Below are 15,788 nucleotides of genomic sequence, written 5' to 3' on the forward strand. Positions count from 1 at the left end.
AGCAATTTGTTACCTACTTAGTAACTAGTTTGGTTAAAAGTGTCGTGCTTTACAGGTGTGTTGACATTCTGTAGCTAACTTGGATGGGAGAGCGATTCGCGTCATCTTATGCAAACTCTTAAGTCTTCATTCTCCTCACATTTTGTTATATGTTTTGCAGGTATTTCAATAAGGTTCGTAGAGCGAATTTTTTGAGTTAACATTCATGACGAAAAGAGCCAGACCAATAAGGAAAAACAACTCCTCAAGAACTTAAGCTCGTGTTATGCATGCATCAGGTCTGCCATAGTGCCTGCATCTAAGAAACCTTCTTCCCGAGTTGTTTTCATTTCATGATGACTTCGTAAAAGACAATTACCCACAGTGATATAAAGCTTCTTCCTAATTTTGGAATGTGCCAAATCAAAGTTGCATGTAGCTCTTCTCAGGCCTCTTCGTAATCGGGATGGTCTAGTCTAATTGACACCACTAATTTGACTCTAAAATCTTAAAGAACAAAGAAGATGATTGAACGAAAAATAGCAAGAGAAATCTAAAGAACATACTTTTAGAAAAATCGTATCAATCCCACAAATTGATACCTAAAAATAAAATATTGCCTAAAGGTTTTGGGAATAGTTTGATCCAAGGGGTGTAAAATAACGTGAAAAGCTATGGTACAACGATGGAACCCATAATTAAAGAGGAAAAGGAAAGGAACAGCAAATCTGACAAAAACGAAAAACAGAACCTATTTGAAAGAGGTGAAGATGTTGATATTTGAACTTCGAAGGATATTTTTATATTGGAAAATTTTTATTGGAGGATCATCTACTTATAAGGTAATTTCATGATTCATCTAACTTTGATTTGATTTACCTTGATCATTCAACTTATATTTTGTTGCGATCAATGTCTTGATTTTCAAGTCAAATTCTTGAATCAATAGTTAAAGATATTTAAAAGAAAAACAAAATTTTGACGTGAACATGTCGATTTTTGACTTGTTTTAAAAGATATTCTCTCTCTTTTTTTTCCCTTCAAATCTTTACATACATTGATTCTCAAGTTATTGATCGAATCGGCCAATTCAGTTGTAAAATATTGGTTTCAATGGAATCGTCCAACATATATTCCTATTTCAATGTAATAATTCCATCTTATCATAAGAAAAACTAATAAAATTCATGCACAACCTACAAAATTTATAACCTGATTAAGAAATTTGTGGCGTGACTCATCGAATAGATGATGTGTATGTCATTTGGCACTAAAATAGACTCATTCTTTTTACATAAACTTAAATTTAGAAATACAATTTTCTAGTACAAAAGAAATTGTGTTGCCAAAAATATAAGTAGGCCACAAATTCCGCCAGTTTATGTGAAAGTTAAAGATGTAGGAATTAAGAAAAAAATAGATGAGCGGTCAAATTAAAACAAATTAAAGTTGAGTGACTAACATGAAACAACCTATAAGGTGGGTGACCTCCAATGAAATTTTGCTTTTTAAGTTGTGGATGCTAGGAGAAAAGTTTCATTAAGACGGTCCTATATGTACATTAATAAGATTATCACTTAAATTACGACATCTCAAATATCAAGTTATTCAAATCACGACACCTCAACATCTTAGGTGGTAAGAGAGAAACCTATTCAAATCACGACACCTCAACGTTTTAGGTGGTGAGAGAGAAATCAAGTGTCGCGATTCGAGGTTCAAAATGTAGCCATTTCAAGTCATACTACATAGTACATACAGGACCGTCCTATTAAAACTTATCTCGATTGATAACTTCACTTTCCATAATTCATTCCCAAGGATGAGTATGCAGTTCCACCCAATGCATAAAAGAAAGAAAAGAAAATGTTCTTTCTAATAAAGTCCCAATGTTGTATAACCTTTTAACGTTCATACCATAAAGACTCGACTTTTGTATGACCATTTGATATCCTAATCTGTAATCGACATTTTATGTTGATTGGATCTCATTTAGCAGTTCCCAATTCTTCTTTTGAGTGAATCTTGAAATGGGCTCTGAAAATTGAACATTGATTGGAGAGGGTCAAATTTTGAAGAGGAATTTGCTTCCAAGATTTGTCTCTCTGTGTTGCTTGTTATTTTGTGAACTGCTGGTGGTCTTGTTTACAATGGTTATCTGGATCTTCGAGGAGTTCCTTTCTATTTATTAAATATATTTTATTTTGGTTATTCTAATAGAGTCTTGGGATTTTATGTAACAAACCTAGCAAGATATGAATCTTACAACTTCATTTGAGCCCCGCAAGATAGTAATCCTAGAATATCATTTGAGTTTTAGAAGCATCAAATTGCTCATTCTGTGTTCCGTGTAGGAGAATAATGAGCATGAGACTAGCACCATCTGGAATTTGCAAGAGAGTTCACATCTCTATATAATAGGTTTTTCAAAAATAATGATACAATTAAATGAAATTTTGAGTCTTTTAAATGTCTGGTCAGGACTATGAGCCAAAAGCCGAAAAAGAAGAATTACGGAAATGAAGGTGATGATGAGATGATACCGAAAACACATGGATGAAGTGTTTGGGGATCCATGCATTAGAAGACGGTCGAGCACAATCAAGGAAGTGAAAAGGTGTGCAACCATATGTTGAACTGAGGCACCACTCCACTCCGGTCTAGAGTTGGTCTATTTGATCCAATAAACCTATGTTCCACTCTATACGAGTCTCATACACAATAAGTATAAATATGCATCTGTCAGATGATGCTTGGTGAGGCTCCAATTCGGAAGTCTCATGAATTTGTAGGAAATGGAAGAACTTGAACGCATTCCCTCAATTTATGCAGATGAGAATTGAAGGCTTATTCAGGAGTCCATGGTTGTTTCTCTACGGTATTGTTAAAAAGTGGTTATCGTTCAGGGGGAAATACATGCAATGGATGTTCCCCTTAAGCAATGGCACAAAATGGATGCTAAGATTCTCAAGGGAAGGTTCTAATTCTCTGTTGCTAGCCTTCGGGATGATGTTTACATAGTCGGCAGTCATTCTAGCTTGACTACTTCTGAAAAGCTCATTCAAGAATCACGAAGGAGTTTTGGTCTTTAGCCCCTCGACTACATCATGGAGCAAAGCTGCATCCATGAATTCCACTAGAATGTCGCCTATTTTAGGAATTTCCGAGATTAGTCATGATTGTTCAATCATCAGAAATCAGCAAAACTGATAGGGCAGACATTTAACGTGTCAAGGGTTGGTGGCATATCAGATGTCTATGAGGATCCTCAGACTTTCACTGGAGACGCCAATCTGGACACCCTTTTTGACGAATATCATATTACATTGTTGCCCAATATCATGCCAAGGCAAAGAAAAAAAAATATTGAAGAAAAAATTGAAAACAAAGATTTATTGATTGCTGTGGGAGGCCTCAGGTCTTGGACGAGCATTAGATTCTGGGGAAATATATGATTTTGTATCAAATAAATGGATCAAAATCCAGGGGCTACATCAGATTTTGGGGTGGCTTTTTCTGGTGTTTTATGTAATGGGACGTTCTATGTTTACTCAGACCGCGACAAGCTTGCTGGATATGACAGAGAGGTACAAAAATCGAGATCAACACAAACGATTCCATACCCACCTTGAGTTCACCGTTCGCGAGTACAATCCCAAATTTATATCTTGTAACAGTAGGCTGTTCATGATTTCTGTCTCGTGGTGTGGGGAGACGATCGTATAGGCAGAAAAACAAAGCAGTTAGAAAGCTATGGGAGCTTGATCTTACGTATCTTAATTGATTTGTAAGGTTCGATACATCCAAATGCCCTCAATGTATTTGAATGCTGCATTTATCGTCAATAAATACCTTATATTTGGGGTCGAGATGTTCAAAATATCCGGGACAACTTTTGATTTCGTGACGATGTCTGACACGAGAACCTCCTTTGAGGAACGTGATCTGGACACTTGGTCTTGCCTGACCAAGTCAGTGGGTACATCTTTGTCGCAGTTTCTCTGGCAGGGTAGTTTCCTGTTGGGATCATTTTCGATTTTAACAGAAACTTCATATCATATCTTAATGGATTTTGCCACTTGTCCATTGAATTGTACTACTTTGTTAACAGAAAAAAGTGTCGGACAAAAATGTATTCGATGAAAGGGCAACTATTTTTTGAAACAGTCAAATAGAATGTACACCAAGCTTCACTGTATCTTAATAGCAGCAGATTTGGTGGAGTTGAAACATATTATCAGAATTCTTTCTTAATTAACTCAGACTCCATGCTTGTAGCAGATGTAATATTGGATTTTTCAGCGCCAAATGTTTCTTTAAAACTTTGAACATGATAATCTAAAATTTATGTTACAACATAAACAATCGATATAATGTACTTGCACTCTCTAAAGAACTCAGCAAGAAAGGGAAGAAACAACTATGCATGGTACTAAAAGCAATAAACTACCTCGAATTATCCCATTTTAGCAAAGATACCAGAGAAGTTGGGAATCCTGTCGATATGCTTCAAGGCACGCTCAGCAATCTGTCGTGTTTGATAATCCCCATACTGGAAAGCATCCACAAGGGCTGTACTTGCATTTTGATCACCGGAAACTTCATAGGCTATCTCATCATTTCGCAAGAGTCTCTCAACTGCCCAAATTGCCCTCCTCCTCAGACTCTCTGTCCGTTTCTCAAGTAAAACATCAACTATAGGCTTGATACCTTCAGCTTCTAACAACACCTGAACTCCTTCCTCGATATTAACCCCATCATCTAACAAAGTTGACAAGGCTGCTAGTGATGCTTCGATCACCTTCTCATTGGTGTGGTCCAGAAGAGCCACCAACTTGTCTACGGCCTGTCCATCCAAGAGACAAAAGCTTTCTTTTAGGGAACATGTCCCCCTGTGGACCCTACATGATCCCGTTATGAAAGATGATGGCTTGCTGAAACAAGGGAAGATAGATCCACAAAATCCAGGAGCAGGAATCTCTGGCAGTTTGGTCAAGTTTTTGGATTCTTGGGATAGATTCTCTAAAGCCATAGCAGATACCATCTGTACATTGTCAAACCCATTGGCCTGTAGAAGTTCTATGAAGAGTAATGCAAGATTGTGCTCACTACAAAGTGCGAGCATATGTCCCGATTCCTCAGACAAGGCAAATGTAATCCTTGCTAGAACCTTAACAAGCCCATCCAAATATGGGGTCATGAAGCGGCTGCCTCTAGTCTCCCCCTGTCTTATCCTAATTACTCTGGAAATGAACAGTTGGAAGGCACCTTCATATACCATATGACGTGTGAGGCCCACGTCTCTTTCTGGAAGATTGGCCAGAAGCCCGACAGCTGCAGCCTGCTCCTCGGTTATTCCAACGTTTTCCGATATGACCTGGATTAGGCTGCCGAGCTGACTAGATTTACCACACAAGCAGCTGGCTAGCTCTTGCCCCATGTGTGGAGAGAGGTTCTGAAGAAGTTTTATGGAAGCAACCCTCAGATCCCTCTGTGAAGCCTCAATAAACTGAACCAAACTAATAGTAGCACCAGAACTTTTTATAGCAGAAACAACACTGGAAACAGTTGTTGGAGTACTCGTGAGCCCTACAAGAACCTGAAGAAGCTTGCACTCTATCGCAGGGCCAGTGTTGCTAATGAGATGCAGAAGTTTATGAATTATTTCCTCCGATACAAGAGTTTGGTGATCTGGTCCAACTGAGACAGAATGAAAATCATAACCCGAATTCACAACATTCGCAATAATCATCGCCGAAACTTCTTTCAGCCGTGTGGGCAGTTGGTTGGCACCGACTCTGAAGAGATCATTGACAAGGGGGGGAAGTAAACCCGCTTCTATCAAGACCTTGGCACTTTCCTCATCCGATGATATTTGATTTAAAGCTTTAAGAGAAGACTCTCGGGATGGCATATCATTAGTCTTCATGAGATTGATCAAAGATGAACCAGCTGTCCGAGCAACAAAGACTTTCACATCATTGTTTAGAACCAGATCGCCAAGGAGTGCAGCCATTGACAATTTCGTTTCTGGAGAGCCTGGAATAGTTCATGAAAAAATATTATTTTCCATCTTATGCAGATCCCCAACCCCCCACCACTGACCACTCCAACCCAAAATGAAAAAAAAAAAACCCCCCAACACAGAACTTAATGGTACCACAGATGCCCATGAAAATACCATCTCATTATAGAAACTTAAAGTTCTAAGTCAATCAAACAGCTGGCAATCGAGTAGTATAAAAAGACAGAAGATTTTATGAAAACACAAAGGTATTAAGGTCAGCAAAGCACCTTCAAGTAGGAATGTCAGAAGAGGCTGCAATCTTCCATTTTCAGCCATTTGTCTGACGTTGCTTTCACATTTTGCCAGATTGTCCAGTGTTTTATGAGCCTTCTCAACAGTGACAAGATTTTCCGATTTGCTGCTTGACATTCCTACTAATACGAGAATTGCTCCATTGATTGAGCCCATCTTTTCACACAATTTCTCAGATTTGGAGAGCTCATACAGCAACGAAACTGCTTCATCTCTCTCTTTGGATTGCTCATGCCATAAGAATTTAACTATTGTACGTACAGTGTCCCCTTCTGCCATCATTTCCTGCAAAACTAGTAACAGAAAATCAAAAGGGAAGGAACAAAGGCAACTGGAACTAAGATTAACGAGTAAAATGCAAAATAAAAAATTTTCACCATTTGACAACCTTAATATCAATGTCTTCCTCCACCACAATATGAAGGGTTTCCAGAGCCTTGCAGCGAACTCGACGACTGCTGTTAGTCAGCATATGAACAATCATAGGTGTCAGCTCAGCATTACGGATTACATGCTTGTTGGACTCCTTTTTCTGGCAGAGCTGCTGGACAAACTTCAAAGCCTGTAGAATATCACTCTCCATCTCCGGGCTGCCCAGTGATAATGATCTTCGAGCCATGTCAAGCTGAGCAGCTTCATTCCTGGCATTCCATTCTTCAATCGTATTCCTCAAACCAACACTTGGATTTAGTTCCGTGCTCCTTAACTCATTTAGTGTTAATGGGCAGACGAGCTTTCTTCCACTTTCCCTACTTTCCCTGAACCATTTCTCAATGGCTTCTCTTTCAAATGTTCTGCCATTTTCCAAGGCTACAGGATCTCTCATTACTTGTTTCGTTAAAGGGCATATGAATGCATCATAAATGGGCTCAACTCGTAGCTTCTCAGAAAGGTAGCTGTCATCGGACTGACCACTAATGTCGTACCTTCCATCCCAGCTTCCAGCCATAAAATTCAATTCTGTCAAGAAAGCAATTTAGTTCTTACTGATTCCAGCCTCCTTCTGGATAACATGCAAATATTGCCATTTCATTAATATTTCTTTGGCTTTTAAAAGGAAAACAAGTTGAAACATAGTTTATCAGAACTGATAATGACTGACGAAACAACCTCAAACCCCTCAAGGCTGCTGCTCGACACAAGTGATACTTTAGATTATCACAACAATGTCCCTTCTCATCTTTTCCCTTCAATTTTCAGGCCAAAAACAGATCATAAGGAAAAGATATGGCAAAAGTAGAGAAGTATGCAACACGTGAAAAGAAGAAAATTGAGGATGCTTGAACAATTGAACAGATGGAGAAACGGGATTCACTCTACTTGAAAACTAGAAATTTACTAAGCCACAAAAACCAAGAGAAGAAGAACATTGAAACAAAGATCAGCAATTTTATTCCCTTTCAAGACATTGATTTCCCGAACTCACTGTCAGGATTAGTTGAATCATTCCCAGTTCTAATTATTAATAATATGAAAATTTTAAATATACAAGCAATTAGGTTCATAAGAAAACCTTGGCTCTCATTCAAACTTGAATATTTTAAAAGTGTAAGCAAAGCAATTTGAAGAACTACCTATGATTATCAATTCCCACTATTATTTCATCTAGTGCAATAGTTTACAACTCGGCCAGTCAATCGAGTTCAAGACAAGACCAATATCCATCTCAAAACTCTTTAATTTCTTAAAAAATTCAACTACAATTCACTGAAAACGTAAATCAAAGAAATCAGAACAATTACCTGATGGAAATTCTTGGAAACCTTCAAGGACTTTATGGGAAAATCTTCTAATTTCAAATCGGCATTAAAATCTTTTCAAGAAATTGGCAAACTAGAAGAAGAAAATGGTAATTTAATACTGTTGATTGTTCCATGGTTGTCCCATCGAGGTGCGAGAGGAGACGGGAAAAATGGGGCAAGAAAAGAAAGGGGAGAATGCGATGTCAGAAGCTGAAAGCAAGAAGGGTAATGAGAACAAAAAACAGAAATCTTTCTCGTAGTTTAAAAATCTTTGTGGTAAAAAGTTGACTGAGAAATATTAGTCATCGTCGTACTGTGCAAGGATGTTTGTGGACGTAATACGTACATGCACTGCTTTCAAACTCTATGTTCATACTTCTCCATCAATTATTTTTCTTCTCGATACCATTATACCAATGGACACTAAACTTTATATTTAGCAATTAGTCTTTGTTTGAGCCTCATTTTAAATAGTAAATTGATGAAAAATATGTGATTAAAAATTAAGAAAAAAATTTTAGTGTAAGTGTAATATTATTTTATTAAAAAATGTGTAATTAAAAATGAATTTTTAGAAGAATGATTCTCAAACAAAGGCTTAGTATCATCATGGCTAGTCAATTTAATTTTATTTCATCATGGTCATTTTATGACCATCCAATTTGATTTTATTTTACCATAACTAACCAATATCATAAAACGTTTCATCATGGACATTCAACCTCATTTTAAAAGGAGTAAAACAGTAATTTTGCATTATATATAAAATAATAATAAAATAAAAACTTATTTTAAGAAATGTTACTTAAAAAATAGAATAAAATTTTTTTTAGATAAAATAGTTTTATTTTATTTAATTTTTATAAGTACCATTTTTATAAAATAAGTTCTTATTTTATTATATTTTTTAAAATAAAATTTTATTTTTTTTAAAAAAAATTTATTTTATCTATAATGCAACATTACTGTTTTACCTCTTATACAATTAGTAAAAATGGTGAAAAGAAGTTGGGTGATCATAGTAAAACGTTATATGAAATTTAGTGGTCATGATGAAACGTTTTATGAAATTGAATGGTTATAGTAAAATAAAATCAAATTGAATAATCATGGTAAAAAAAACAAACAAACAAACAAATTAAATGATCATGATGACACTAAATATAAAGTTGAGTGACCACTGATAAATTTAAATCAGGTTAAAATTTTTGATTCAAAATCATTTTCATCACTATTATAAAATTGTTACTATTACGTCACTATTCAAGTATACAATTATAAATTTAAACCACTTTGTGAAGTATTTATAGTTGTTTATGTGATTGAACGACTTAGTAAGATGACACTAGTAGTTACCTATTTGACAATCATTAAAATAAGTTTTTAGTGAAAAATAAACTTTGAAATAGTAATTTTTTGAAAAAATGTATGATTAAAAAGTAAAGAAAAAATTTTGAATTTACCTACAGAATACTTAAACTATTTCACAAGTCACATGGTATGAATGAATTCAGCGACTCAAGTCACATCTTGTAAGTTCGATGGCCAACAAAGTTTTTAACCCGTTTATAATTTGTGCTCATTTGGTGCAGGCATACCTCCAATGGAATAACAGTTTTTTTTCTTGGTTGGCACTAGAGGAAACACGAATCTTCTTCTCTTACGAACTGACAACTCGCTCCCCTGAAAGCATTGGAAGAAATCTTTGAACAAAACAAGTTAGCCAGCACCAGGTCCTGGGCATGTTACCCACAGCCTTTCATCCCCTGAGGCTAGCCATGCCCTCTAACTCAACTTTGTGTTGTTGCACACATATTAGCCACAGAGTCGATAGACGAACCGGCTAATCACCGTTCCACATCCAATCGGGACGCATCGCCAACTTCCATTCGCTTTCCTCCTGACAATTTCAAGCAATCTTTTCCTCCTTTTTCAAAGTTCTTTTCCTCTTTCTCTCGCAGTACTTGTTTGCTACCGGCCTTTCACTCATATTTAGCTTTTGACGAAATTTACTGTCCAATTGGAGCGTGTATTAGCCACATGCCTCGTGTGCAGTCCTGGCATTGCCATTATCACTCTATGCGCTTTGCCTTTCTTGCATTCAACAGTATTAGGTTCCTCATTATTTCATATGATGTGTTTGTATGTCAAATGATCAGAAGCAACAGATTATAACTTTGATAATGAACTGGCTAAGAAAAGCAGTCAACATCTCTAAACATAACATTTCCTTATAGTGTTAATGGTACATCGCAATATCGCTACTTTCTTAGTATTGATGAAATAATTTATTGGGACATTGCAATATCACTGCTTTTTTAGTATTGATGAAATAATTTATCGAGAATGGATCTGCATAACCATTTGAAGATCCCCCCATCTTCATTCTAGGTAACATAAAGAGATTTTCAGCATGCAGTGATTGACATGTAGAAGTAGAATGCTTTAACAGATTTCTTCAGGAAAAACCATATCAAATATTAATTGCACTGCAAAGGAAAAGGTAACTATCAGAATAGCAACCAGATAAAACAACTTGTCCTGCTGAGGCCAAAACCGTCAAACTCAGATTGCATCTTAGACACAGGAACCGCATCAAAAGGTTAAAAAATGGTAAAGAAGAATTCTAATGTTTTACATATTGTTACAAGTCCCATAAGGTGATCGGGCATTGCAATTCTAGCAAAATACTCAAATTGTTTGAAAAGCATAAAGCTGCAAGTAGTTATTACATGCTATTCCACATAATGCAACTAAACACAACTCAATGGTTCCTGATCCCACATAGGCACATGTCAAAATACTTAAGGATGAATATATTTGCCCGGAATTTCTTTTCATGCTTAAAGTGTCAACCATTTTTTATCAAAATATGCTTCAAGTACATATTTCAAGTAATATATTTATCCATGTAAGTTTCACCAGATAATTTTAATCTACCTTCTTCTCTGGGAATATTAGGTTGATCAACCAGGAGTTGCCGAAGTGCATCAAGATCACCATCACCACCACTGCAATGAAATCATAACATAATGCAATAATAAACTTCAGAAAAAAGAGTGCATTCAGCAGAACAAGTATACAACAGAAGAAGCAATTGAACTACCAGCATTAAAACCATTAACAGTAGCAAATAGCAAAAGAAAAAGGGGCAAAACTTTTAAGGAAGCCTGCTTCCGCTTTCTCGGCGCGATTTATTGTACTCCTTTGCTAATATTCCAAGTAATAGAAGAGTTCCAAACTCTATATCTATAATGCTGTTCATATAAATATTTAAAAATTACTGAGGTGTAACTCGTGTGATATCAAATAAATTCCAACTGGATATGGACTTTGATAATCAATGATGAAAGATACACCTTAAATCAGCAACAGTAGAATATGGTAACATCAGAGTTCAGAGTTTAGGAATTCATTAAATTATGCACCATTAGAAGTGAATCCATAATTTTGAGTAATGCATAATTCAAATTTTTTTCTTCTCTTATAAGTTGGTTAGCATTACAAAACCTCAAGCTGGAGTTGGAAATTAAACATCAACCCAAACAAACTTGTCACAGTCCCAAACACCGAGGTCATTACATAAAGCCAAAAGCCATTATGTTCAATTAAGATATTATTTTTCAATAAAAACCTACGCTACCCTTTCTGATTGAGAGGAGCTTGTGCAGAACAAAGGATGTGTCTTCAGACTGATGTTCCAAGGGAAAATAAGAGGGCAAAAATTGGATGATACCAAGAAGAGCCTAATCTTTCCATACCTGAGTTTCAACGCAATTTCAGGAAGTGCTGACACCACAGATAATTTAAGATGGTACCTGCATTAGGATGTAGGTGAGTCGTGTTTTAAAAACTTTAGACTCAATTCAATATCAAAGACAAAGTTACAGGATGGGCCAGCCTGGCACAGGCCGTGTGGCCGCACATTTTCTGGCCATGTCAATGCAGGTATTGTCATTTGACAGCTCTATCAGGATGCCAATTTTCATTTTTGTCAAACAATAAACATAAAACCAACTTTAAATAGGTAGCTTGAAGTTTAATTTTAATAGAACACAGGAAAAATAAGAAATCCGTTATTAAACTTCAATGTTCAAATTTTCAGACCTTACATCTTTATACATGAAGGTTGTATGGATAACACTAAGTCCCAATTTCTATTTGTAATGAGACGGGTGGGAGTCTGTTACAGTAACCTCTAGTAAACTATGCGTAACATTGCATTGCATGGTATTACGGTAAACAGTATACACATTTCTGCAGAATAAATGCACATGTTGGTATTAGGAGTGGCCGCATTTGTTATCCATTTCGGTCATCAAAATGAGGAAAAGATAATAAAAAATTGGAGATTTGCAGAGTTTAACATGTCCATACTCAGATTGGTGCATCTCTTCAAGAAGTCTAAGTCCATCCAAACAATCCGCAACACTTGGTTTCACACCGATTTGCTGCTTCAGCTGTTTTGTGGCTAATTGAGCAGACCCCCCTTTTACTAACTGCCTGCTATCACGGACAATCTTCTCGATTGATAAGACTACCCCATGAAAATCTTCCCTTGATTTCAGTCAGCAAGACCAAAAAATGAAATGTCAAAAGGAAAATCAACTTCTTGCCAGTAAACAAATATGATTCTAAATTCCACAAGTTAACAAACAAACTACATCCTGGTTGTGAACAATTTACAATAATGATTGATCACAAGTGCGCACCATAACCGTCGAATCACAGAAAAAATTACAGCTAAGTCCCATCATGATTGGTTATAATGCTGATGGGAAATGAAATACTCAAATTTAAAAGAAGAAGAAGAAGATAAAAAACTTAAAGAAATGAGCATAGTGATCTTCTATTATCAACTGAATTCAAAGGCCACAAACTTGCAACTTCAATAAAGACAAACATATACGAATGATATCTTTAAAGTTCTTCTTTGGTCTTATTATATAATTTTTTATGGGCACAGAAATTGGAAACAGTGTTCCGGAATAAAAGAGGAAAGAATTACAAGGTCTTGTTCATAGACAGTAAGATGGTTTGCAGAGACTCCATTTGCTTCGCCAACACAGCACCTTCAATGCCCTCAACACATTTCAAACCACCATAGTTTCTAGATTTATGAATCACCTAAAACTTTGAAAATAATTAAAACTCTGGCAAAATAAGAAAAGATGCAACTAATGTATCATACATACATGTGTGGTAGAGAGGACCTGTAATCTTTGGACAATGGAAGAGGCGTTTGAGAATTGTGAAAGTAATCTAGCCTGAAGCTCTTCCCAGCTACCCATTTCATCTTTGACCTTTCTGTACTTCTGCTGGTACTTTTTTACCACAGCCTCCATATCTGTAATATATCTTCGAAAACCGAATGATCTCTAACTCAATGAACTCAGCTCAAGGTAGAGCTGCACTATATTTTTACTCAAATGGCTAAGCTTAAAATGTTTTCTCAAAAGTATATAATAAATCAGTTTCACTATAAATAAATATTTATTAATTAGAATTGGAAATAAAGTTATTCAAAAATCAGTAATATTTTAATTTAGAAATAAAGAAAGTAATTTATTTAAACATATTTAAAACAAAAATTACGTAAAACTGTAAAAGTAACTTTTCTTTTCTTTTAAACTAAGACAAACGTGCTCTTTTATCCTATCATGCAACCATTAGTACCTTGTAATAGATTCAGTGTTGTACTTGCTTTTGTGATCTAAAAAGTTATAGTTAATTACACCGCTTGCCAACTTGCCTATGGTTTAATTGTAAAAACAGGCATGGATGGAATGATCATATTGTCAGCAAAGATAAAATTCAGTGATCTACTTGAAATAACCATACAGCTAAGTTATCAGCTTGAACAAAATAAAGTTTAATGATCAACATAAAATTTCATTCAAAGTAGCATGGCTATAACTACTTTTAACCCAATAAAGTCTATTGGACCAGATCATAGATGAATTCCTTGTTCCATCAATTTAGGGGCAGGCAGAAACTGTCAGTACAATTCTTGGAGCCTGTCTTAACTTGGATGAGAACCAAGAGTTCGAAGTGCAATACAAAACCATCCAGTTCTGTTGGAATTAGATTTTGCTGAATATTACTACAAGTTCACATTTTGGTGAAATTAACAGGACCTAGCAAAACTGAATTCTGGAATTAACGGGAATAGACAAAACTGTTGAAAGTTTGTTATGTTTGCACAGAAACTAATGCGTACATATGATATTGAATTCTGGAAATGAACAAGTCTGTGCATGGATTGAATAATTCACGACCTTTAAATAACTATTTTATACATTGTTTAAAACATTAATCCTGAATTCATTTACCAAATCACAATCTAATAGTTAAAAAATGGAAACATAAATAATGGAGAGACAAAAAAAACCATCCGTACGAACAACATGCAACTCTTGTCCCAATTTATAAATTCCAAGCTGCAATTAAAAATTTTCAAAAAATACAGAAATTGCACAAGAAATTGTGATAATGGATTTGAAACTGTGTATCTTACCTGAATGTAAATAATAGCACAGCTGCACAGAGACGGAGCCAGAAATATTTTCCAGTGCGAGCGCAATTTAATCAAGTCCAGACTTTGAGTTTTTGGCCTGAATTTAATGACGGTAAAAATTTCTCAGTAGTAACAGTAGCAACTAGTAGAATTAACGTTAAAGTCAAAAGCTTGTAAACCAATGAATATAACTTACTTTTATTTGTCATAAATAACATCTCTGCAAGATCACTAAGGCCATTCAACCCTTAAAACCCTTCTCTTTTCTTTCCATATATTGAAGATACATACACTAATTAGAATTAAGCCAAAAGCATTTCTTTTCCCTGTTCATCGACTTCAATTCCTTTACCAATTTGAATAATTATTTGGTGGGTATACATGTATATATATCATAATAAATCCATTTGCCTTTGTTTGACTCACAACCCTTCATGCATTAAAATCTATATATACACATTTGTGGACATCAATATGCCCAGGCAATCTCGTACTCAATTCCAAATCGTTTCTGCAGTAATTCCTGATCACAAAATTAAGCTAACCCATTTCCTTCTTTCCTTAGTACTTAATTATTTCTTGACTCTAAATTTCTAATTGCAACCAATAGGCAATAGTCATAATAACATCGACTATACATGAACCAATCCAAAAAATAAATCATCTAGAATATGGGTCCTAATCCAATTCCACAAAATATGATAATGAAAATTGAAAAGCAGAGAGAGAAGATTCTTACTTGCCGCCTGCTGTTGGAGATTATTACCGCCTCATACCCAGCCACCCGTGCACTTGGAGTAGGCGAAGGAGGAGGAGAAGTGATCGGAGATGACTAAATTGGCGAGACTGACCGGAGCAGTTAGAGCAGGGGCTGATAGCCAGAGACGTCGAGGACTCGAGCGAGACTAGAGAGAGGGGAGGACGAAATGTCTGAATGTGGGGAATCGGACTGGGATAATAATGGCTTCAATTTTTTGTAGGGAAAATTTTACAAGCGAGAGTATTTTTTTTTATTAAAATGAAAAATATGATTATTATTTATCATATTAAGTTATTAAATTTAAATTTGTATCTTTATATGAAATTTATAACGATTATATTTTTCATTCTCGTTCTTCTAAAAATAAGAAACAAATAGGGGCTAAGTATGGTAGATTTTAAAATTAAAAAAACAAGTTTCACAATTCAAAAATTAGATTTTTATTAAAATTTATTTATGAATTAATTATTT

At 35.4% G+C, this 15,788-nt stretch overlaps 2 protein-coding genes across 14 annotated transcripts; both read right to left on the minus strand.

The window, feature by feature from the left end:
- Positions 1-4,248: 4,248 nt before the first annotated feature.
- LOC111401251 (U-box domain-containing protein 44-like) lies at positions 4,249-8,316 on the minus strand. 4 transcript variants are annotated; one of them, XM_023028899.1, is made up of 5 exons: positions 8,041-8,301; positions 7,409-7,485; positions 6,687-7,258; positions 6,274-6,583; positions 4,249-6,018 (listed from the first exon to the last, which is right to left on the minus strand). In XM_023028899.1, the coding sequence occupies exons 3-5, from the start codon at positions 7,245-7,247 to the stop codon at positions 4,436-4,438; spliced, it is 2,454 nt and encodes an 817-aa protein (XP_022884667.1). In that variant the 5' UTR covers positions 7,248-7,258; positions 7,409-7,485; positions 8,041-8,301; the 3' UTR covers positions 4,249-4,435. The 4 variants fall into 4 exon arrangements, with proteins under 4 accessions (XP_022884667.1, XP_022884666.1, XP_022884668.1 ...); XM_023028898.1 differs by having other exon boundaries at positions 6,687-7,301; XM_023028900.1 differs by lacking the exon at positions 7,409-7,485 and having other exon boundaries at positions 8,041-8,316.
- A 1,347-nt stretch (positions 8,317-9,663) lies between these two features.
- Positions 9,664-15,511, minus strand: LOC111401253 (uncharacterized protein At5g43822). Of its 10 annotated transcripts, none has more exons than XM_023028908.1 (8): positions 15,297-15,511; positions 14,558-14,654; positions 13,254-13,387; positions 13,049-13,167; positions 12,418-12,597; positions 11,802-11,858; positions 10,981-11,051; positions 9,664-10,130 (listed from the first exon to the last, which is right to left on the minus strand). In XM_023028908.1, the coding sequence occupies exons 3-8, from the start codon at positions 13,383-13,385 to the stop codon at positions 10,033-10,035; spliced, it is 657 nt and encodes a 218-aa protein (XP_022884676.1). In that variant the 5' UTR covers positions 13,386-13,387; positions 14,558-14,654; positions 15,297-15,511; the 3' UTR covers positions 9,664-10,032. The 10 variants fall into 10 exon arrangements, with proteins under 10 accessions (XP_022884676.1, XP_022884670.1, XP_022884673.1 ...); XM_023028902.1 differs by having other exon boundaries at positions 13,236-13,387; XM_023028905.1 differs by having other exon boundaries at positions 13,236-13,398.
- Between the last annotated feature and the right edge of the window lie 277 nt (positions 15,512-15,788).

Source organism: Olea europaea, chromosome 10 (assembly GCF_002742605.1).
Source record: "Olea europaea var. sylvestris chromosome 10, O_europaea_v1, whole genome shotgun sequence".
Classification (NCBI taxonomy): Eukaryota; Viridiplantae; Streptophyta; class Magnoliopsida; order Lamiales; family Oleaceae; genus Olea; species Olea europaea.